The sequence below is a fragment of the Saccopteryx leptura genome, chromosome 5, assembly GCF_036850995.1.
Source record: "Saccopteryx leptura isolate mSacLep1 chromosome 5, mSacLep1_pri_phased_curated, whole genome shotgun sequence".
In the NCBI taxonomy this organism is placed as follows: domain Eukaryota; kingdom Metazoa; phylum Chordata; class Mammalia; order Chiroptera; family Emballonuridae; genus Saccopteryx; species Saccopteryx leptura.
Window position 1 is genome coordinate 68,438,392 of NC_089507.1, and position 25,554 is coordinate 68,463,945.

Genomic DNA, 25,554 nt, shown 5'->3' on the forward strand with positions numbered 1-25,554 from the left:
ATGCTCCAGTCTTGGCCCTGGCTGGTTGGCTCAGCGGTAGAACATCGGCCTGGCGTGCGGGGGACCTGGGTTCGATTCCCAGCCAGGGCACATAGGAGAAGCGCCCATTTGCTTCTCCACCCCCCCTCCTTCCTCTCTGTCTCTCTCTTCCCCTCCCGCAGCCGAGGCCCGGGCGCTGGGGATGGCTCCTTGGCCTCTGCCCCAGGCGCTGGAGTGGCTCTGGTCGCCCCTGGTGGGCGTGCCGGGTGGATCCCGGTCGGGCGCATGCGGGAGTCTGTCTGACTGTCTCTCCCCGTTTCCAGCTTCAGAAAAATACAAAAAAAAAAAAAAAAAAAAATTAAAATGCTCCAGTCTTGCTAACTATAGAGTTTAGGACTTCAGGCTGGCCAAGCAAACAGTCATTCATGTTGTGATGCCAACATATTCCCCATCAGTCTTTTTTTGTTGTTGTTAATTGAATTTTATTAGAGTAATATTGGTTAAAACAATTATACAGGTTTCAGGTGCCAAAATCTGCAATACATCACAGTACAATGTGTTGTGTGTTCACCTCCTCCAAGTCCCCATCAGTCTAGATCTTAATGTTGCGTTTCCCTTTTACAGGTGCTCTGAGAAGAAAGCCCATTAGGTTCTGTGAGTCCCAGGAGGTTCACTTGTTTCTCTTCAAGTTTTTAAAAATTAAACTTACTGGAGTGACATTGGTTAATAAAATTATATAGGTTTCAGTGTACAATTCTATAATAAATCACTTGTATACTGCATTGTGTGTTAACCACTCAAAGTCAAAACTTTTAAGTAAAATCATGGCTGAAAATTGTCAGGTAAGATCCCAGGAGTCCTCACGTGAAAAGGCAGTTAAAAAGAAATACCATTATTGGCCCTGGCCGGTTAGCTCAGCGGTAGAGCATCGGCCTGGCGTGCAGGAGTCCCAGGTTTGATTCCCGGCCAGGGCACACAGGAGAAGCGCCCATCTGCTTCTCCACCCCTCCCTCTCTCCTTCCTCTCTGTCTCTCTCTTCCCCTCCCGCAGCCGAGGCTCCATTGGAGCAAAGATGGCCCGGGCACTGGGGATGGCTCTGTGGCCTCTGCCTCAGGCGCTAGAGTGGCTCTGGATGCAACAGAGCGACGCCCCAGAGGGGCAGAACATCGCCCCCTGGTGGGCATGCTGGGTGGATCCCGGTTTGGCGCATGCGGGAGTCTGACTGCCTCCCCATTTCCAGCTTCGGAAAAATGAAAAAAAAAATTATATAAAAAAAGAAATACCATTATTGTATTAAAAAAGGAAACTTTTTTTTCAGTTCTCTTTAAAAAAAAATCACTGATTTCAGAGATCTGCTTCTTCTTAGCAGAAAAATAATCCGGAAACATACGTGACTAGATTGTCAAGATTAAGAAAGTGCTAGAATTGCAGCCTGACCAGGCGGTGGAGCTGTGGTTGGAGCATCAGCCCAGGATGCTGAGGACCCAGGTTCAGAATCCCAAGGTTGCTCATCTGGCTTGAGCACGGGGTCGCTGGCTTGAGCGTGGGATCATAGATATGACCCCATGGTCACTAGCTTGAGCTCAAGTTTGCTTGCTTGAGCAAGAGGCCACTCACTGTGCTGTAGCACCTCGGTCAAGGCACATATGAGAAAGCAATCAGTGAACAACTAAGATGCCGCAACAAAGAATTGATGCTTTTCATCTCTCTCCCTTCCTCTTTGTCTGTCTCTCTCTTTCTCTCTCTCTCACTAAAAAAAAAAAAAAAAAAAAAAAAAGGTGCTAGAATTGTACTAAGTGAGCTAAAAATTTAATAGAATTCCTATATAAAGATAGAGGAAAGTGTAACTGAAAATCTAAATATTTGCATCTCTAATGCATAGTTTTATCATTATTTTTTAAAAATTAGATAGAAAATAGCCTGCTTATTAACCATTGATATAATGTGATCTGGAGAAGACACAGAAAGCCAATTTAAAAACTCACCATAGGTCTGACCTGTGGTGGCGCAGTGGATAAAGCGTCGACCTGGAAATGCTGAGGTCGCCGATTCGAAACCCTGGGCTTGCCTGGTCAAGGCACATATGGGAGTTGATGCTTCCAGCTCCTCCCCTCTGTCTCTCTCTCCTCTCTCTCTCTCTGTCTCTCACTCTCTCTCTCCTCTCTAAAATGAATAAAAACAAAACAAAACAAAACAAAAAAACTCACCATAGGCCGTGGCTGGTTGGCTCAGTGGTAGAGTGTCAGCCCAGTGTGTGGAAGTCCAGGGTTCAATTCCCACTCAGGGCACACAGGAGAAGCACCCATCTGTTTCTCCCCCCTCCCCCCTCTCCTTTCTCTCTGTCTCTCTCTTCCCCTCATACCACCAAGGCTCCATTGGAGCAAAGTTGGTCTGGGCGCTGAGGACAGCTCCATGTCCTCTGCCTCAGGTGCTAGAATGGCTCCAGACACAAGGGAGCAACTCCCCAGATGGGCGGAGCATCACCCCCAGGTGGGCATGCCAGGTGGATCCCAGTCCCTGCATGCAGGAGTCTGTCTGACTGCCTCCCTGCTTCTAACTTCGGAAACATACAAAAGCAAACAAACAAAAAACAAAACAAAACAAACCTCACCATAATGACTATCCTGCTTTTTCTTTGTTTATTATGAAAAAATTAATTTTGATTTCAGTTTTTCAATAACGTACTACCTTTCTGGAAATTAATAGAAGTGTGCATTGGAATTGGTTATTTTCTGGCTTGTTTCTGCTAAGCACTGCAATCTCATGAAAACTGGAGCTCTTTGTCATTGATATGACCCCTCACCTAGCACACTGCTTTAAAGAATATTCATATAAATGGAATGAACTACTCTCTAAACCAAAACTACATTATCTTCAACAAAAAGTTTTTGCAAAATAACATTCCTCAGCTTCAAAATAAGGACAATAAAATTATTAAACCTGCACTGTCAACATCATTTACTAAGTTGACTGTAGTTTGAAGGTATTAGGAGGCATTATGGGATAATAAAAAGGAACACAATAAAAGAAGAAGTTTTAAATAGGAGAGATAAAAACCCACAGATTATTATTATTACTATACTTATATATATTTTTTATTATTACTATACTTATATATATTTTACAAGGAAATATATTAGTTATATAACAAAATGTTAAAATAACTTGTTATGATTAGACTAGATCTCAATCTCTATTAGAAACCTTTAAGAAGTTGCACAAATACCCATCTATCAGAGATGAGTCCTTTCCCACCCTGCTCAGAGATGACCGCCAAAGCTTTCTCTGGAGTGACACAGAATTTTATCAAGGACACCCTAAATATTTTAGCTGTTCAGGTAAATTAAATCAACGTCATCATGGGAACATCAGGAGAAGGGAGAAGAATTATATTTTGGAAAATAGTTCCTGGGAAATTAAATCAAGTAGCTAAGGGTTCAATTTGAAAATGCAAATATGTATTGAATAGGTTTTCAGTAAATCACTGTTTATGTGGACAATGAAGAAGGCATGATGGGCAAAGCAACAGTGACACGTGTGCATGTGTGCGTTAGTGAGTGTGTGTGTGTGTGTTTGAAAACAGAGGGCAAAGGGGGGTATTTTATATTTACATTATATTACATCTGAGAAAGATGACTTTCTTCATTCAAATAATTTCACTCATTTAAAAATCATTAATTCAACGATTTTTAACCAGTGTGCCGCACAAATTTTTAAAACATGCAATCCCTGACTATTTAGTCGGGGGGGGGGGGGGGACTGACTTCTTCTCCCTTAGATTGCCAGATAAAAACAAATGACAATAGCCAACACAGTAGCCATCTGGTGTGAATGAATCAAAATTATATCTCTTTTTTTTTTTCTGGCGAAAATATATCTTTTAGTGTGCTGCTGAATTTTAGAAATTAATTTATGTGTGCCATGAAATGAAAAAGTTTGAAAATTGCTGCATTAGCTATTGGAAAATACCCATCTGGGCCATTTGATGTAATCTTTCTCATCACTTTCAGGGGAGGAAGGTGACATGATGCAAAGCAGACAGCATGATGCTTTTCTTAGTACGTTCACAGAAGGGATTGGGTAGCAACTTAACCAGACTGTTGTTACCTTTCCCTTCTTCATTTGGGTCTTTTTGCCAACGCCCCTACATCTATTCGAGTTTTCCGGGCTTGGACTAGTGAAGAGCAAGAACATGGAGGCTGGATTCAGGAGACCTGGTTTCCCATTCCACTTTGTAGCTTGTGACATTGGGTAACGGCAACAATAATTTACATGTAATAAGGTTGTTATGAAGATGAGACAAGCCTGTGTGTGAAAATGCCCTTACAAAGTTTAAAACGCTCCCCAGATGTTAGTTAGCTCCTTTAAAGGGCACAGATTCTGTTTCAATTGTATATGAGGTTGCAAAAATGCTCCTTGACACTTTTAGTTAGAACTTGACCCTGAGCTTAATCTCGAGCGAAAGGGTTTTTGTGAGCCATACGAGCCCGGGGCAGGCTCACCCACGCTGCGGGTGCTGTCACTGCAGTATTCCATCCTGAGCCGCTGCTTCCCCTTCCACCTCCCACGGGTCTCCCGCGGAGGGCCGCGGTGTTCCTCGCCATTTGGGTGGCGCCAGCTAGAGGGCGTGGGCCGGGCGGAGTGGGACAGCGCAGCTGGGAGGGGCGTGGCTTCGGGAGGAGGGCGTGGCCTCACCTCCGGGGCGCTCCGAGACGAAGGGCGCGTGGAGCCTGCGAACCTGGGGCGGACCGGCGCGCGACCCCTGCGCCCTGGGCCGCCGCCTGCGCGCGTCGGGAGCGGAGCTGCATTCCCCGGAGTGGCGTTCGGTGCAAGCCGCCGCCCGCCCCGGACGCCCGGCTGCCCTGAGCTCTTCGCCCCCGCGCCCCTTCCCCACCGCAACAGGTCAAGGGAGGGCGGAAGCGGCGAGAGCACCCGACCCCGAGGCTGAAGGACGCCAAGTCTGGAAGGTAAAGCGGAGCTTGCGGCCCCCGGGCTGGGGGTCAGCCTGACCCCGACTGCCGCCGCTGACTTCTGGGAAGCCCGGGCTCTCTCCCCTGCCAGCTTCCAGCGCGCTGACTCAAGTCGCTGGCCTTCCCACTTTTCCGGTGGGAACCTCCGGAGCCGCGGAGCTCGCACCGCCCTTGTGTGCTGATGCACGGCAGGTACCGTCTAGGCAAACCGGGGAGGGGGCCGCAGGAGGAGACCCGTCCTTCTCCCCCGTTTCTGGCTCCCCAGATCAGACGTCTCCCCGCGCGCCCCGCGTCCAGCGGGAAGATGTTCGGTTGTTTGAACCTGGTCCCAGGGTTGCGTAATAGAAGAGTCCCAGAAGTTTCTCGGGGGTTAAAGCCGGGCTCTCCTCCCCTCCATCCCGAGCGCCTCTATTCCCGGAATTGTCACCCCCTCCAGTCCCAGCCGATGGTGATGGAGAGGGAGGCGCGTGCCGGTGGTCCGCAGCTTCTAGAGAGGGAAGGGGAAAGTTGGAGGCACCTCGGAGACGTGCTCCTGGGGCGGTGTCTGCCGAGCCTGGGCCTGGCTAGTTTCTCCTGATAATTTTCTTCTCCGGTGTCGGGTCCTCTGTGACTGCAGCATGCGAGCCTTCCGACTTTGCGGGCCCCGGGATGGGCAAACTAAAAGGGAGAAGCATTGGAGGGTCGTATAAATACGTAAATCGCAATTTCCCTAATGTAATGGTAAAGAAGTTGCGGCCTGATCAGTGGTGACGCGGTGTATAAAACGTCGACCTGGAACGCGTAGGTCGTGGGTTCGAAACCCCGGGCTTGCCTGGTCAAGGCACATATGGGAGTTGATGCTTCCTGCTCCTCCCCCCTTCTCTCTCTCTTTCTCCCTCACTCTTCGCTCTCTAAAAATGAATAAATAATACCTGTAAAGAATTGCGAGGGTCCTTTGAGGGTCTTGATACTTACCTACTCTGTCTTCTAGGAGTTTCCGCACCCCTATATTGTTATGCAAATCGTCCCTGGATGGCCCTTGGCTTTGGAGGTGGAGGTGTATCCGAAAATTTCTGACGCCTGGCTCTCTTAGGGGTGGAGGGTGCGGAGGGCCTACCAGACAAAGTTTTGTTTAGTATTTTAAGGGTAGGATGGGGTAATTTTGACCCTCTTGGTGCACGTTGGAAGCGGGATGCGGGAGATCGGATATACCATCGAGGAGCCAGACGGAATTTAAACCTTCAAAGTGAACCTTTAAATTAAGGCGAAGACCGTGTCAGTGTTCCCTGGGACGTTTCAATAATCGAGGCACAGAAACAGGCGAGAAAGCTGCCTAAGAGTGTGGGGATTTTGCTTGGGCAAGGTTATCTCAGAACAAGGTTCTGCAGAGCTCGTACAAGGTAGGCAGCAGTGGATGCCTCTCCCAGACCTATGTGGTGTCAGACTCCTGAGTGGGGATAGAAGGCAAAAAAAGAAAAAGACCTTTGGACCCGGGAGTCTAGTTCTGCTAAGAGGCTTAAGAATACCTAGGCATGGCCCTGTTTCAGTGTTTACTTCCTCTGTCTAATGCATTTCCTTAGCTTGCCTTTCATCTTGAGTGGAAAGGATTCCTTGAGTGGATATTCTGGAAATAAATTCACAGGAGAGTTGAAAATTCTGGATCGTTTGCCTACCGTAATTTAAAGGTGTCTTTTGCCAGTGTCAGAAAGTATTGTATTTGAGGATAAATATGCAGAAAAGGAAGAGAGAAAACTAAGGGATACATGACCTTAGAGAATGAAAGGAGACTAGGAGAGAAAGCAAGAGAATGGATAACTACTACTTGATACTTGGAAAACCAGTTTGAATTCAACTAATTTAGAATAATCAAGGAAAGGATTTGGGACAGATTTGGTCACTTTAAGGCAAAGAAAGTATTAAAGAGTGAGACACAAGACTTTGAAAAAAAAAAAAGAGTTTAGAGATTGGGGATCCCCCTTTTATTCCCCTCCCAAATATAACTTACAGAGCTGATGAGGCTGGAGATGTGAGACTTGCAGGTATATTACTGTGAATTCTTTTCTTTCCACTTGGAGAAGCAAATGAACTGTTACATACCAGAGTTTAAATGCCTATTCCTTTACTGTAACAATCGAATTTCTGTAGTGTCTTTGGCATTTGCTTAACTCCTAACTTTATACAAATATAATTTCAAAGAATTAGAGTGTGTTAAGTTAGAATTCAGAAATCATCCAGAGACAGAGAATTTATGGCATGAATAATGCCCATGTGAATTTAAACATTGTTGTTGTTGTTTTTCTACCAGATGTAGAATAGGCATGCATTTTTGCCACCAGAAGTCACTGTTTCACTGGGCTTATAAAACAGTAAGTAGACTACACCAAGTCTGGCTGTCTCTCCAGTTTCCTATCTGGTTTAACTGAATTTTGTAGTGAGTGGTTACTTTACTATTGACTGCTGCAAAGCACTACATATTGCCTTGGGAGCTGAAAAGATGGCTAACAACTTGTTTACAATATGTTATAAGAAATGAAAGAAATTTCAGAGCAATGTGGTAATTTGTACTCTTTCATAAAAAATTTGCATAATCCTCTCCAAAGTTGGTTGATTGTTCCAAATCTTGAGATGGACTTATATTTTCACTTTTTTTAAAGGTAGAGTTAATTTACATATAAATATTTGGATCATACACAGGGAACAGTATACCTGCAGATGTTTCTTAAAGTGTGGCAACGTAACAAGGATATGCACCTTACTGTTAAAGCCCTATACTGAAATTGTCCTTCAACTTGAATTCGTTTGCTAACTTATCTTAGATATGTCTGTTGAAGCTAAAAGCCCAAAGTTCCCCTATTTCAAGACTCGAGACCGTTAACTAGTTTTCCAGCAGATTGAGAAAGTATGTTGGAGTGAATTCAAATTAAGGAACCCCATTTACCATAAATATGCAAAGCTTTGTAAATAAATTTTGTTTCCCTCATTAAATTATAAATTCAACAATGATTTCTGTTCCCAAATGATATATAATTGGCAGTGGGGTGTTTTGTTTTTTTAACAATCTCCCTTTTTTTTTTTTTTTTTGTATTTTTCTAAAGCTGGAAATGGGGAGAGACAGTCAGACAGACTCCCGCATGCGCCTGACCGGGATCCACCCGGCACGCCCACCAGGGGCACGCTCTGCCCACCAGGGGGCGATGCTCTGCCGAGACCAGAGCCACTTTAGCGCCTGGGGCAGAGGCCAAGGAGCCATCCCCAGCGCCCGGGCCATCTTTGCTCCAATGGAGCCTTGACTGCGGGAGGGGAAGAGAGAGACAGAGAGGAAGGAGGGGAGGGGTGGAGAAGCAAATGGGCGCTTCTGTGTGCCCTGGCCGGGAATCAAACCCGGGTCCCCCGCACGCCAGGCCGACGCTCTGCCGCTGAGCCAACCGGCCAGGGCCTTTAACAATCTCTTTTGTACACAGTTATAGCTTATTTAATATCTGTGGAATTGAATCTCAGATTTTATTAAAATAGATTATATAAACTCTGTAATCTATTTATTAAAATTCTACCACAGTGCAGAAGTAATCGTAAAATATGTAGTTCTTTGTAGGTACACATCCTTTATTCCTGACCATGTATATGTGCATAACAGTTTGTTATAGATTAACAGTTTGTTATAGAGGCCCTAAGGCCATCATGGTTGCTAACAGCCTTTTCTGTCTTATCCTTAGGACAGAACTCCTTCACTAGTGTTCTCCAGGGGAGGAAAATCAGCTGATTTTCTTAAATTATCTGGCCTATTTTAAACATGACTAAGGATTTCTTGTTAAAGCAACTTTTTTCCTGTTAAAAAACTGAGATTATTGTCAAACATGGAGCCCAGAGGAATCAATTACATTGTTAATATAATACTTCATATTTATTCCTAATACCTTATAACTATTGAGCATCTTCTGTGTGCCAGACAGTACTCTATGCATTGGAAAAACTGTGATAACACCATGATCTGAAAAGAGAAAGAGCCCATACAGGTGGAGTTTATATTCATATAGTACCAAAGCTGTTTACCAATGGCTTTCCTGTGACATAGCATTTAAGCCTAATTGTAATTCTGAAATTGGAGTTCAATTTCCATTTGAAAATCAGGAAGTTGTGTTGAAGAAGTGACTTGACTCTGTGACTCAAAGCCTGGTGCCCTTTCTACTATGGTACACTGTGTTGGCTGTGTTGATATGTGGTTTCCTGTTTTTCAAGAATTACAGCTTGATTCTCAAATATAAATAGTGTTTCTCTTTGGCTAAGTAATTCTTTCTGATCATTATGGGAATGAAAAAGCGGGTATTTTCATTTAGTATTCTGGACATGTATTTGTGACTCCAAAGGAAAATATTATGCAGACTTAGTAAACAGATATGTGGTGTTTTTTGCACCAGATAAAGATCCTTATTTTTCTAAAAATTAAATGCAAGGGCTTATGAACCATCTTCCTTAGTGCTTGAAATCTGTTATTCAAGGTATGAAAAATCAATTCACAGTCCTGTTGAATCAGGATATACCCATACCATTTCCTTTAATCTTGTAGATTCAGTGAACCTGCCACAGTTTCGTGGACTCGGGGGAAAGACTATATTACTCTTAATAGCTTTAGCCAGACTGTCAACATTTTCTTACACTGGCTTCCTAAGCCCCAGTTTCCAAAGGGAGATGTGGAGAGAGTCAGGTGCATTACAGGACAGGAATCCTGAGTTTCGGAAATCCTAATCTTTTATAATGGGCAATAAGCATGTCTGCCCTTTGCTCTGGAGGAACATGTTATCTTGATGATACCAGATAGTAAACATGTTGCCCTTTGCTCTAAAAGATTACACTGTCTCTATTTTCCAAGGCTCTTCTCTGTACAAGCATCCTTCAAGATTGTCTGGAACAATGGCATTTGGTGCTTCTGGTACAATGTGCAGAAATGCCATAGCCCCAAGGAGGATTGCCTCTCATGATAAAATGGGGTTAACAATGTAGTAGTATCTCCCTTATTGGGTCATTGGGTAGATTAAAGGTACCAAGATTTGGCAAGTACTTTGGGCAGAGCATAAGTGCTATATAAATATTTCCCATTATTAGTCCTGAAGGAAAAACAATATGTTTTTAAATGGTAAGTATTGCCTTATAAGATGAAATAATTGATTTACTTAGTATCCCTAACTTTGAGTTTCTTTAATGGGTCTAAATTCTAAAATGGGGACAATACATCATACAATATTTTACCAGCCCATGGCTAGTGAGGCAGCAACATTTAACTACTAATATTCATGTGCTCTCCCTTGTTTCTCTACCTCCTTACGGTTATACAGAATTATGTGACTAATTCTGTCCAGTGGGCTGTCTATAGGAGTAATGTGTATTTCTGGGCTGAGGCATTTAAGTGACTTTTATGAGACCCTCCAAGTATTTCTTGTTACAGTAAACCCTGAAGCCACATTTCTAGATAGAAACTTCCAACAGCTTGTGTTTCTCAAAGTGAAGAAAAGCTCCCTACCCTCCTCTGTACCCCAACACACCAATATGAAATGAACATAAAGAATGAGCATGAAATAATTCTTTGTTCTATCAAGCTACTGCAGTTTTGGGGTTACTTTGCTGCTGAAGCATAACCTAGACCAGGGGTCCCCGAACTTTTTACACAGGGGGCCAGTTCACTGTCCCTCAGACCGTTGGAGGGCCAGATTATAAAAAAAACTATGAACAAGTCCCTATGCACACTGCACATATTTTATTTTAAAGTAAAAAAACAAAACGGGAACAAATACAATATTTAAAATGAAGAACAAGTAAATTTAAATCAACAAACTGACCAGTATTTCAATGGGGAACTATGGGCCTGCTTTTGGCTAGTGAGATGGTCAATGTGCTCCTCTCACTGACCACCAATGAAAGAGGCAGCCCTTCCGGAAATGCGGCAGGGCCAGATAAATGGCCTCGGGGCCGCATGCGGCTCGCTGGCGGGCCGTAGTTTGGGGACCCCTGACTTAGACTCTCTTCACTGTATTGTGGTGCCTATAATGCCTGCCTACTGTGAGAAAGTTGACAGCCAATTATTTTTAAATATAGACTTATAGACTCTGGGTATATGTCTATATCTACCTATCTATATAAAACTAGACATGAGGCTTGCATTCCATTGAGGGAATATAAACAATTAACATCTACCTATTTATTTATTTAACATAAGTTAATTTCAGAGAGTGTTAACTACTATGAAAAGATATGTGACCAACATTGTTATTTAGGAAAATGCCTAATTCATTTGTTGTTGCTAAGAGAACCTTAATTGTATGCGGACTACATTATACCCAGCCTCAGGTGACAGATCATGTTTGTTCTCAGCCAGTGATGACAATTTGTGTCCTGATTTATCTGTCCCCCCTGCAGCTCGAGGCCCTGTAACCTAGGCCTGTTTCTTTGATTGCCAAAATTTTGGGGAAAGATTCTCCTTTACTGACAAATGGAGGCATAGCCACAATATCCACTCATTTTCGTCCTGCCTGGAATGTAGATAAGATCGGGTTAGGGCAGCAGCTTTTTGTATCATGAGGTGACAAACGGGGAGACATCATGCTGAATGTGACAGAGCAGAAGGACACAGAGTTCCTGATGGCCTCATTGAACAGCTTAGAACTATACCAGCAGCTACCATCTTCTAGACTTGCTATAGGAGAAATATAAACCTCTATTAATTAAGCACTTGTTACTTGCAGTGAGAGACATTCCTAACCCACACAGAGTGTAATGGAATAGAGAGGGTGTTGGCCGGAGGGTGTGGTTGAAAGCACAATTGTGCTATGTTAGCTATTGTAATCAGGGGAGGCCTCTTTGAGAACACATCATTGAACTGAGACCTGAGTGATGAGAGGGAGCCAACAAGATGTGGTGTGTGTACTTGGGCGTGGGGGAGTGCCAGAGCCCCCTTGAACAAGCATTTGAAGTGGAGGAGATTGTTGGAGAACTTGTATTCCATTATGGATTTCTAAGCTGTGGGCTCCGTACAGCGTCGGAGAGCTGAAGAAACTGCCGGTGATCTGGTCAGTCTGGAGCCCCTCGGAGATTATGATCTACTCGGGGGTAGAGTTCTGGAGGATTCAGATGAAAACAGTGTGTGTGACCCATGACTCACCTCTGACACATTGTTACTAAGAGACTGTTATTCCTGGAGGGTATATGTGGGGAAGAAGAAGGGAAGTCAGTCTGACCAGGGACTACTGACAATCCAGGCATACGTTGGCGTCCAGACTGAGTTATTTTCCTTAAATTCTCCTTTGGTAACTGGGTCATGGTCATGGGGCTTTGACATCTGCTTAGCTGTTTGTCCAGTTGAAAAGCCTCCCTAAAGTATGAATTCTCTAGAGCATGTATTTGGGTTGGCAGTAAAATAACCAGAACGAGTACTACCAGTTATTGAAGAGCTGGGCATTATGCTAACCATGTTACAAACATTTTTATTTAACCCTACAGCCATCCAATGAATGGGAAGGCTGAGACCTTAGAGCAGAACAGTATTTTCTTGAGGTCATATAGCTAGTAGTTGCAAAGCAGGCCTTTTAACTAGCATGGCATTAAAATAAAGACCCCTGAGAGAAGGTTCCCTGAGATGTGCTAGGTTTTAGAAGCTCTTAATGACCTAGGACAGAATATCTGAAAATATCCTTAGTCATATTTTGTATTCCTTCTTCCTCTTTTAATTTCCTTTAATTATATATGTGTATGCTGTGTCTGTAACACTAGAAAAAAAATTTTTTTTACTTGTTTTACTTGCTGTTTGGGGGAGTAAAGCAGTTTGATATGCATAACATTTTTATTTCTGAATAAACTTGCATTGCAAGAGACTGGAAGGACTATAGGAAGGTCACTTAAATAGACCTGGTGAGGTACATTTCTAAATGACACATAGTCTGTTTCACTTACATAAAACTTGACGTAGACATTGGTGACTTAAATAACAAGAGCTTCTATGTATTGAACGCCTGTGATGTGTTAGTATACTGAACATTTTCATCAGATTACGCAGTCTCCTTCTGCTATACAGCAGTAGCCTGTTTTTATATGGAGCCATGTTGAGCCCTGGCCAGATTAGAGCAGCGTCCCTGTATGCCCAGGTTGAAGGTTCAATCCCTTGTCAGGGCACATACAGGAATCAGCCAATGAATGCATGAATAAGTGGAACAACAAATTGATGTTTCTCTCTCTCTCTCTCTCTCTCCTTCTACCTCTTTCTCTGTCCTTCTACCTCTTCCTCTCTCTTTCTACCTCTTCCACTCTCTCCTCCTTTCCCTCTTTCTCCCCCTCCCCTTTTCACCCTCTCTCCTGACCACAGGAGACCTCCATTCTAACCTGACCTTGTATCTGAGTTGCCTGGCTGACCCATTAGCTGTGTGAATTCCCACATCAGCACCTAAGCAGCCTTTCATCGGCTGAATTGGGGCTTTCTGTGAAACATAGCAGAATCAGTAATCTGGTGATCCAGCCTCTTTGTGCCAGCAAAGTTGTGAACTTGAGTTGCGCAGACAGGGGCCTCCCTCACTGTGCCCAGGGGCCAGGTCCCTCCGAGAGTATGTCTCTTTCATGTTGTACTCCACCCGCCACCCAACAAGCCAGTGATGGCACCCAGGGTTTTGGCTGAATCCTTCAGCCAGTTTTAGATTTGACAGTCTCTAGGGACATTTAAAATAAAATAAAAATAAAAAGATTTGGGGGGAGCACTTTTAGGTTCATAGCAAATTTGAGCTGAAGGCACAGAGATTTCCTAAAGATCTCCCTGCCCCTACACACACACAGCTTCCCCCATAATCAGCGTCTTCCACCAGAGTGGTGTGTTTGTTATAATTGATGACAATTATACCTCAACACACCATTATCACTAGACTTCTAGGACCAGTTTTTACTATAGATCATGACTTGCTCCTCACTCCCGAGTCTTTGCTCAAAAGTTAGTCTCTGACCACCCTATATAAAATTGCAAGGGCTTACCTCATTTCATCTCTGGCATGCTATGCTTTTTCTTTGTTTTTCTCTATAGTACCTTTTAATATTTAACATCTATATACTGTGTTTGGTTTTTACTTCCTGTACTTGTAAATTCAGATGATGGCAAGAGTCTTTTTTCTTCACTCTCTTGTTCTCAGTACCCGGCTTAAAGTAGGTGCTCAGGAAATAATTGTTGGCTCGGTGAGTAAACCAACCAACAGGGAACTGGGGACCACTCTTTGGCATCCCTCAACAGCCCAGACTGCTCCCTCTCCTCCAGCTGGCCCTGGGGGTGAATGCCAAGGGCTGCACAGCAGCAGGGTTGGTGCGGGGGCTGCCGTCACAGACTCTTCAAAAGCCTTTACCTAGGAAGATTAATGCCAAAATGGATATCCGATTTACTGATCACTTATGTGTCAGCCTGGCATGCCAAGAGAAAATGAGAGAGCAGCAAAAGCAAGAGGGAGGGGAAAAAGTTAACGGGGAAAGAGAGAAAACTAGGAGGAAGGGAGGAGGAAAGGGAGGATAGAAAAAGAGGGAGGGAGAAAGAAATAGAGTTTGAGAGAGGGAAAGAGGGAGAATGTGTGTGTGTGTGTGTGTGTGTGTGTGTGTGTGTGTGTGTGTGTGTGTGTGTGTGTGTGTTTTGGGGGGAGGTTGTGAAATGAGTTAGAGAATTTAAAAAAATTGCCTAGGGCCACTGTAGCTGGTTGGAGGAGTGACCAACTCCAAAGTGTGTTTGACCCTGAAAAACTTAGAGCTCTAGGAGTGTAAATTTAATTAGAATATTTGTAGCATCCATGTTTCATTCTTTTGAAGGAGAGAGGAGTGACAAATGATATCTATTCATGTGGAAACATTGTAGTCTTCAAGTCACCATGGAGGATGAGATAAAAGACCTTATCTGGGAGTCAGAGTGGAGCTGAAGGACTCAGTGTTTCAACTTCAACCAAAATTGTAATAGTTAGCCTCTTAAACATAGCAGACAGCTGAAATTGTTACAAGTTTAATGTAGAGTTTCCATTTGTATTAATATATATCCTTTGTTAAATCTGTACTAGGATAATTTAGTGACATACCTTTGCCTTGAGGATGTTTGAAAAAAAAAATAGAAACTATTTAAAGCAAGTTAGGATAAGTGCAGTAAATTTTCAAATATACAAGAAAGGGAAAAGGAAACAGCTGTTGAATGTGTTAACCAGAGACACAGAGAGAGAGAGGTTGTTTCTAGAGATGCACAAGATAGTAGGAAGGCTATCTGCCCAGGTTGGATAACAATAACAAAAAATCTAGTACTGTTATGAGAGAATGCTCAAGAATTGCCTTGGGGATTAATTACCTACCTTTTATTAGTGGAAGTAAGATCTTAAGATTGAATTTTACTGGGGTGCACTTTTTTATTTTGTGAAGTGTTGAATTCTTATATAAAGATCAATGTTGATTTCCTTTCTCTTGCCCTGTTAGCTCAGGCAAATTACTTAAAACTGAGTTTTAGTTTTCTTATCTATAAAGTGGGGCATTAGTATCTATCCGTCTTGCAAATTTATTGTAATGTTACACCAGACGTCATTTTAAAAAGTGTTTAACATAATGCTGGCACATAGTCGGTATTGGGGGAATATTATTTCCTTTCTTCCTTCTCTTGATAAACTTGTGCACATTTTTTTCTTGCTGAAATGACTAAGTAGCAGCTCAAAAATTTAAAAAGTGCATTTTGCCTTTGATATATGCTAGCCAGTTCAGTCATGCAGCTTGAGAGTTGGTAAAGTACCATTCTCTAATACAAATAAGAACTTTGAATTCTGTCTTCAGTAAGATTTCTTACAAATCAGCCATGTCTATGAGTTTACTTACGGACTTATAGTGACAAGGGCTTTCTCTTTCAGATGAATAGACTTGTCACTTTCCACTGACTGGCAGCTATGGCGTTTACTGAAAGAGTCAACAGCAGCGGCAACAGGTAACTGAAATCTGTGATTCAAAGATGATATTTAATTTTATAATCTATTTTTGAAATAATAGACTTGCTTCTTTTTACATACTTTCTTTAAATCTACTTTCTGAGTCTCAACTCATTTCTTTAGCACGTGGATGTTATGTTAGATCAGCATCCTAATTCAGTGTTCAAGATATTGGTCCATATTGGACTGATTTGGGAAAATGTGCACATTTAGCATGTGCTGAAACAAATATCGTGATGAAATCCACCTTATCATGAGAGGCTCGAAGGAGGAAATTTTATCATCGTTACATTTTCTGATTTTCACATTTCTCCCTCCAACTCTTGCACATACTACGTGACCAGTGTTGGTTGAGGGGTGCAGATTCATATTCCGAAGCAGCTCTTCAGAATAATTCATTTGAGACCAGGTGGTGGTGCAGTGGATAAAGTGTCGGACTGGGACACGGAGGACCCAGGTTCAAAACCTCAAGGTTGCTAGCTTGAGCACGGGCTCATCTGGTTGAGGACAGAATAATTCATTTGATAGCCAGGAAGAATTCTTAATATTACTGATTAGCTTTTTTATACTGTTAAATATTAAAAAGCATATCAAAGTATGAGACATATAGATTCAAACTTAGTATTTATTAATAGATGAAGGTGCTTTGTACACCCTGGTGGTTTTCTGCTTTCTCCCCTTTCTGTTCATTTAAGAAACTCTCTCTATTTTGGATGGTTCTGGTAGTGTGGTTAAACATGGTACACTCCTCCCCCACAGAAGGAGGAATGTGACTCGGACTGCAACAGTTCACATTCTTCTAGAGTCTGGGAGTAGACTGTTGTCATCTGTCTTTAGGCCTTTTCATAATGTTCAGCTACACATAAGTTTTACATTTTTATGTAGTTAAATATCTTGTCCTTCATGCATTCTGGTTTTGATTGTACTTAGGTCTTTCCTACTTTAAGATTATGAAAATAATGTCATGTGTTCTCTGGGGTGCTTGAGTGGTTTCTTTCTTTTTTTTTCTTTTTCTTTTTATTTCATTTAAATCAGAATTTGTAAGCTGGTGGCCTATGGGATAGATCTGGCTGACAGATGGGCTTTGTTTATCCCCTTACAATGTTCTAAAAAGGTATATCTGCCCATGTGTTTTACATAACAATCTAGACTTCAGTCTTCTTTTGAAAATTTTCAGGTTTAACAACATTGGTTGTGTGTTGCCATGTAGAAACACTCAGAATTGAAGAGCTCTTTTAAACAAGGCATGAGCTTTCTAGTTCAGACTTTCCCAAGTGGTATGCCATTAATACTTCTCAGGTGTGCTAAGATGTCAATTTCCCCTCAATTTACAGGTCAGCCAGAACTTCCACCTGATTTCCTCCTGCAGACATCTGCTGTGTCAGCTAGCCCCAGAGAGATTTGTATATATGAAAGAGATTTGGGAAAGCACGGATGTTTTCTAGTTCACTACAATTCCCACACAGCTGGATTCACACATTTAGTTAGCTTCTTAGCGCCCGTGTACTCTCTCTCTCTCTCTCTCTCTCTCTCTTATTTATTTATTTTTGACAGAGACAGAGAGAGAGTCAGAGAGAGAGACAGATAGAGACAAGACAGACAGGAAGGGAGAGAGATGAGAAGCATTAATTTTTTATTGCGGCACTTTAGTTCATTGATTGCTTTCTCATATGTGCCTTGACCGGAGGGCTACAGCAGACTGAGTGATCCCTTGCTCAAGCCAGTGACCTTGGGCCCAAGCTGGTGAGCTTTGCTCAAACCAGATGAGCCCGCGCTCAAGCTGGCGACCTTGGGGTCTCGAACCTGGGTCCTCCACATCCCAGTCCAACGCTCCATCCACTGCGCCACCGCTTGGTCAGGCTGCTGCTTAACTCTCTTAACTTGCCTTTGACTTTGTAGTATTTTGATCTACCTGTAATTAATTTTTTTAACCTGTAATTAATTTTAATGTAAAGTATATGTTATAAATTTTCATATTAATAAAAAAATTAAAAAGTTCAGGGGATTTTGTGGAGGCATTTCTTTTCTTTAAAGCAAAAAGCTAGCTAGTTGCGCCCTGGCCGGTTGGCTCAGCGGTAGAGCGTCGGCCTAGCGTGCGGAGGACCCGGGTTCGATTCCCGGCCAGGGCACACAGGAGAAGCGCCCATTTGCTTCTCCACCCCTCCGCCGCGCTTTCCTCTCTGTCTCTCTCTTCCCCTCCCGCAGCCAAGGCTCCATTGGAGCAAAGATGGCCCGGGCGCTGGGGATGGCTCTGTGGCCTCTGCCTCAGGCGCTAGAGTGGCTCTGGTCGCAACACGGCGACGCCCAGGATGGGCAGAGCATCGCCCCCTGGTGGGCAGAGCGTCGCCCCTGGTGGGCGTGCCGGGTGGATCCCGGTCGGGCGCATGCGGGAGTCTGTCTGACTGTCTCTCCCTGTTTCCAAGCTTCAGAAAAATGAAAAAAGAAAAGAAAAAAAAAAAAAAAAAAAAGCTAGCTAGTTGCTTTAACATAATTTATTAAATCATCTATCTTTTCTTCTCTGAGTGTCTAAATTCCATCACATTCTTGAGTCTAACTGTTAGACTGTTCCACTGATTGTTTCTTCTGGCAGTGGTGCCATGCTAGGTGCCATACTATTTCATTGTATTTTTATAGGTTCGGATATTCAGGCAGATATTTTTGTCATTACTTTTCATTTTTAGGATTTTCTTAGATATTCATATTTGATTACATTTTCACTGTGCTCTGAAGTCCTTAGTTATTTTCTAGAAAAAATTATTGTTGACATTTTGATTGGAGTCCTTTTGAAATCATCAATTAGGGAGTGTTGCATCTTATAGAATATTAAAATTGGGCCTTTCTACAGAAGAATCTAAAAATCAGATTGGTGAAAATTAAAGGGGATGAAGAAATTTTAAATTTCACTTGTAAGATTTTTGTAGAGATCTGACTTTTCAGAAATTTCTAGAAGTTGACATTGTATCCAGTATAATTTTTGGTAGAAGAATCTATTAAAACAGTATTATCAGTGGCAAGGTTAAAAATATATTTTGTGTTCCTATTGTTGCTAATTAAATTAGGATGGGTGACTGCCCTTTGTAGTAACATTCTAACAGTTATAGAACTGTTTTTATTATTTGTTACATTTGTCTTTCTAGTTCCTCCTCTCCCTGAAGTGCTGCTTTTAATTTTAATACCCAGTACAAGTGATAAGCTAGAAGGAATCTTAAATAGAGCTCTGTTTTTAATATGTACCAACAGCTCACTTGTTTGAATGCTTAATCATGATAGGCTTTAATCTTTTAGTAGTCCAGAAGAAAGCATCAAATTTATGTGGCACTGGTCCAGGACCAGCACATATTTTAAAGGAAACAGATGTGTATTGAGTGTACAGCTCTAATCACTCAAACTAAATAGAAGTCTGATGGTGAACCTTTACTTTGCTCAGGGCTATCAGAAGTCGTAAGTACCGACAGAATATGAATGCATTGTGTAAAGACAATATTTGTTTTAGTTCTTATAAATAGGCTTATTCTGTGATTTCCTGATTTATCAGCATTAGACACTGTTCTATCTGAGCTCACTTATATCCTTCCCACCTTCCTTTTCTTCTCTTTTCTTTTTGTTCTTTCTAAAAATTGGGGTCTTTTTTTGGGGGGGTGGAGTATGACAAACTGAAAAGCGCAGACATTATTAGTCCAGTTCAATGCATGTTCACAAAGTGAACACACTTGTATACCCGACCAGGTGGCACCATCAGCTCCCAGAAGCCCCTCCCTGTCCCTTTCCAGCTGCTGCCCCCCTCAAAGGCTGGCGCTGTTCTGACTTTTAAAGCCATTGGATTTGTTTTGCTTGTTTTTGAATTTTATTTAAATATTCTCATATAGTATATGTACTCTTTTAGGTTTTCTATTCAGTTTTGATTGTTATTTTTTTTTCTATTTCATAAATTTAAATGTTTAACATTTAAAAATATAACAATGTATTTTATATTAACGTACTATATTAGTTATGTTATATAATCAATATTGAATACTTTTAATTTTATTTTTCCATAAACTTTCCGTAGTCTGATAGAATAATGCGATTATCCCTACTCTTTCTCTTCCACTTCTCTCTTCTACTCTTCAGCCATCAGCTCTGCTTTTAGTTTAAATTGGCCTGGCTGCAGTTGAAAAAACAATCCGCGTTATTTACATTATTTTGAACAGGAAGCCAAATAATGTTTAGGGCTTCATTCTTCCTCTGTAGGTTCAACATCAATCCGAGTACAGTATCACTTCAAAGAGCAGGTTCATATTGATCTAGGCAAAGGAACTCTTATCTTTTGCTGAGTAAATTGTTCAAATTCACGCTGCATTTCAGATTGCTTCATCTTTGAAAGGGGCTTTTATTTTTCCTGGAGTTTTTGTTGTTGTCAAGTGATCTTTAATTGAAATATGTTCCTTTGTAGTTCTTAGCTAACCGGGCGTCCCACTCGACAACTGTTGACGTCATGATGGTAAAGGCCATTAACATGGCAGTCAGCAGACTAGGTGGCCCCCAGAATCTCTGTAATGATTCCGGAGTTCTCGAGCTAAAGGTTGGTGCCACATCTGTCTGACAATGGTGACATCGTCTCACCAAAAGTGATATTTCCAGCCTTGTCTGGATAGCTTGGTTGGTTAGTTTAGTGTGTCCTCTCGTGGAGCAGAGGTTGCTGGTTCGATCCCTGGTTGGGGCACATACAGAAACAGATTGATGTTCCTCTCTCTGTCTCTCTCTAAAATCAATCAATAAAAAATTTAAAAAGTAATACTTCCACTGTGCTTAAGGCTTTTCTCGTCATTCTGTCTTTTGGGGGCCAGAGCAGCCATAGCACAGACTTCCCATTGCTGTACCTCAGTTATCCGACTTTGATCTCACTGGGGTTAAGCTTCTGTGGCATGGCGGCGGCCGCTGGTGTCGAATGATGAGCCTGGATTCGGGACGGCTGAAGAAAGCTGCACCTAGGCCTCCTCCAAGCCCAAAACCGAAAGATTTCCTGGAGTTTTAAATTGCTTTTCTTTTTCTTTGTTGATAGAAAGAACCTGCTTTCTGGGAAAAATTTTACCTGATGATTGGGGAAAAGCATGTTTATGTTTATGATAAAACATAAGAATGAAAGAAATTTTATTTCAGGCCTTGTCACCAGCTTTTTGGGACATAATTTTATTGTTTTCTGCGATTAAGGATGGGTACTTTTTTTCCACCAGCCCCAAACCCGTCTCCACTCTGGCAGATCTCAGTCTGTTCTCTATCAATCTGTTTCTGCTTCGGAAGTTTATTTTTTTCATTAGATTCCACATATGAGTGAAATCACTTGCCTTTTGCTGCCTGGCTTCTTTTACTCAGCATAATTCTCTCCAGGTCTGTCCATGCTGTCTCAAAAGGCAATTCTTCCTTCTGTTTTATGGCAGTGTAGTATTCTGTTGTGTCAATGTACCACAACTTTTTTATCCCTTCGTCTACTGATGGACCCTTGGGCTGCTTCCAAATCTTAGATGTTGTAAATACTGCCACAGTGAACATAGGGATGCATATATTCTTTTGAATTAGTGTTTTGGGTTTCGTTGGATGTATTCCCAGAAGTGAAATTGCTGGGTCATAAGGCAGTTCCATTTTTAATATTTGCGGTAACTCCATGCAGTTTTCCACATTGGCTGCACCAGTCTGTATTCTCACCAACAGTGTACGAGGGTGAGTACTTATAAACATTTTAGGAGATTTTCTGATACGCTTTCTCAGTGTTTGGGGAGATTTGAGGAATTGAATTTTGTGAACACTGAATCATATTATTCTAGGTAGTCCTGGTAGCTCTTCTTCCCAGAGGAGTCTGAAATAATGTGTAACTCTAACTAATTGAGAAGAGTCCTCAATTAGTGAGGAAGCTACAAGGTGTTAAACTGATTAGCACCTATTATATGGACAGATTTTTCTCGGTGTGGGGATAAGGCGGGGACCTAACTTCCAGATGCTTACTGGAGGGATTAATGGCTGGAGGCCATGTTTTCCTGAAACCACGACTGGCCTGGGCATTGTAAATAATCCACACCTGGAGTTGTGAACAGGAAATAGGGAGGTTTCCTGTATTTTCCAAGAAAGTCGTTTTAGGCCTGATTTACAAGTGCAATAATGTTTTGTATACAGAACTCATTGTTTCCCTTTATTTTAGAAAATGTTTCTAACTCTTAAGTATGTCATTATCATATATAGTTAAAGTCACTCAGTTTGATGGGTTTAGAAGAGTTTGATTTTAGACTTATTCCAGACCTGAGGAAATCATTTTCAGAATTAGGTACTTCCCAAAGAAATAGTTAAATTTTGGGAAATTTAGACTGAACTGTAGAAATGTTGTGTGATTCCACCGGTAAGATCCTCTTGATCAGTTGTGTGAGGTAGGGAGATGGAGTGTGGGACTCGGAGATGGAGTGTGGGACTCGGAGATGGAGTGTGGGATCGAGTCAGGCATCTGTCACGGTGGCTGCTTGGCAGATTGCTCAACTTTGGCTGCTTGGCCAAATTGCTCAACTTTTAAAGCCTCATTAAAATGAGAATAAAGAGAATAATGCATGTAAACTGCTTATCGCTGGGCCTGGTACATCATAAATCCTCCATAAATTATTGAAATACACCACTCTGGTGATGATGGTGGGTTTCAGGGGAGTTAGTAACTTCCTTAATTCTACTTGGAGGGGAAAGTCTTTGTTTAAAGGCAACTCTGGATATAAGAGATTCCTTAGTGAGCAACTCCAGGAGTAGCCTTTACAGAAAGCAGAACATTAGAGGTAACAGATCTTTAAAAACAAGTCGCCCAGTGTGTTCATTTGCAGGGCATGTGGATACACTTATGCGTTTTACTGTGTTCTGTTTTACGTTTATTATTGGCTATGGGGTTGTCTTAAATCACAAAGTGTAAGAAAACACTGCTGCACAGTATTGTCTTTTCTACAAGTAACGTAGTCTTTTTTTTTTTTTTAAAAACACGATTGGATATAATTTATGTGCCATTTTAAGTATAAACTTAAACGATTGTTAGTAAATTTGCTGAGTTGTGCAACCGCCTCTACAATCCAATTTCAGTATTGCACCCCAAATGGATGCAACTGCCTGTTTCCTGCATTTCATAGTAATGCAGTCATATATAGTAATATGTGATTGTTTTTGACTGGCTTCTTTCATTTACCATATGATTTTCAAGATTGTAGCATATGTCACTATTGCATTCCTTTTTATTGCCAAATAGTATTCCATTGTATGGATATTTCAATGTTTTATTTACTGTTTACCAATTGATGGACATTTGGGTTATATCCACTTTTTGGTTGTTATGGATAATGTTTTCATTCATTCATGTATGTTTTCATTTTTGGGGGGTAGATATTTAGGGGTGGAATGTTTTTCTTGTAAGGTAGATTTATGTTTAGAGTCATCTTTAGATTATTCGAAATTCACAGGTCTGTGCACCCATGAGTTGGTTTCAGATTATTTGCATATGGTTTTTCTCTTTGCCTTCAGCCTTGAAATCTCTACTAATGCTGGGAGTTGGAAGAGAATGAATTAATATTTACATAGCACTTTTGATAAAATGGATACTACTCTAGGCAGTTGGCATTTTGTCCTGTTAGGTTACATTTTTTTTTAAAGATGTTTTTTGTACATTTTATTTATTCATTTTTTTTGATAGAGAGAGAGAGGGAGAAAGAGAAATGGGGAGGAGCAGGAAGCATCAACTCCCATATGTGCCTTGACCAGGCAAGCCCGGGGCCTTGAACTGGCGACCTCAGCATTCCACATCAACACTCTATCCACTGTGCTACCACTGGTCAGGCGAGGTGACACTTAGGTCCATAGTAATGCATCAGAAGGACAGTGAGCTGAGTTGTTTAAGATTAGACCGTCTTTGTAGGGGTACTAATTTTGTACTATTCCAATTTGGGGAAAAACTTTTCTTTTTGGAGAGCTTCAATTATAAATCGTTTTCTTCTGACACTGTAGCAGTTAGCCTCATTTGGAGTCCTCAGGACAGAGTTAGAAGAGAATTTCAGTTTCAGTTTCTCCTGTTTTTCGAAAGCATGGAGGACATTATGTCAGAATCTGAGTTTTGTTTTCTGTATTTTACGGTAATCGTGTTCAGTGGTCAGATTAGGTAGTAATTGGTCTCACTGTAGAGGAGGAAGCAGAAGCCTGGAGAGTTAGCCAATGTGTCAAGCAGATTGTAGGAAATTCTGGGGCAACTAGTTTGCTTTGGTCAGGAAAATTTTTAATTACTATACTAAATAACATTTAGCCTGTCAGGCATTGTGCAGTTTCACTTCTGCTTTCGACCAACGGATTCTGATGCCTTCCTCAGATGGTGCCTTCTTTATAACCTGCAATGCCGAGTGCCACTTTTTTATTGCTTTAAATTGATTTTAAAACAGTAGATGTTGGATTGTATATGCTTACATAGGTAAGATGTTAATACATACAGTAAAGTGAACAGTTCTTATTAAATCTATTGAAAGCATGAGGTGGTCCATGATTTGTTTAGAAGAGTGAGTCTAAAGGGAGAGAGAAAAAGAGGGATAGCTTGGGTATTGTAGCAACAATATAGAATTAATTAATTTGGCCCTGATAATTTCATATAGATTAATCATAGTTCTTACCTGTTCTCTTTCTCCTTTTCTCTTCTTTACTTTAAAAGAAGTGTGTGTGTGTGTGTGTGTGTTTTTCTGAAATGAGAAGCAGGAAGGCAGAGAGACAGACGCCCTCATGTGCCCTACTGGATCAATTCTGCTAGCCCACTAGGGGGTGATGCTTTGCCCATCTGGGCGGTTGCTCTGTTTCAGCTGGAGCCATTCAAGTGCCTGAGGTGGAGGCCATGGAGCTATCCTCAGTGCCCAGGCCAGCTTTGCTCCAGCGGAGCCTTGGCTGTGGGAGGGGAAGAGAGAGATAGAGAGAAAGGAAAGGGAGAAGGGTGGAGAAGCAGATGGGCACTTCTCCTGTGTGTCCTAGCCGGGAATTGAACCCGAAACATCCACATGCCACTCTACCACTGAGCCAGCTGGCAAGAGCTAAAAGAATTTTTTTTTTTAATCATAGAAATAGACTTTAGTAGAAGTACAGAGCATACTTTATTAACTTTGAAATACCCTCTCCCCTGATTTAACATTTCTTGGTATTTTGCCACACTTTAAAAAGTCTGTTCTTTTTCTTATTTTCCTTTGCTGAAATAGTTTCAAGCAAATCCCAGACATCTATTTTTTTACTTCTGCATACTCTGTGAGCATCTCTAAAATACATATGGATATGTTCCTACATAATTGCACACCAGTCTCATACCTAATATGATAAACATTTTGAATTCATCTAAAATCTAGCCCATATCCAAACTATCCAGATTATTTTATTTTATTTTTTATTTATTTATTTTTTTGTATTTTTCTGAAGTTGGAAACAGGGAGGCAGTCAGACAGACTCCCACATGCACCCGACCGGGATCCACCCAGCACGCCCACCAGGGGGCAATGCTCTGCCCATCTTGGGGTGTCGCTCTGCTGCAACCAGAGCCATCCCCAGCACCCGGGCAAACTTTGTTCCAATGGAGCCTTGACTGTGGGAGGGGAAGAGAGAGACAGAGAGGAAGGAGAGGGGGAGGGGTGGAGAAGCAGATGGGCGCTTCTCCTGTGTGC

At 41.9% G+C, this 25,554-nt stretch overlaps 1 protein-coding gene across 2 annotated transcripts in view; it reads left to right on the forward strand.

Moving 5' to 3' along the window:
• Positions 1-4,692: 4,692 nt before the first annotated feature.
• Positions 4,693-25,554, forward strand: part of AFF1 (ALF transcription elongation factor 1) — a 210,229-nt gene continuing 189,367 nt past the window's right edge. For both annotated transcript variants that reach the window (XM_066385023.1, XM_066385024.1), the window contains exons 1-2: positions 4,693-4,946; positions 15,809-15,882. In XM_066385023.1, the coding sequence (XP_066241120.1) occupies positions 15,845-15,882 (38 nt within the window). In that variant the 5' untranslated portion in view covers positions 4,693-4,946; positions 15,809-15,844. The remainder of the gene's footprint in view (positions 4,947-15,808; positions 15,883-25,554) is intronic.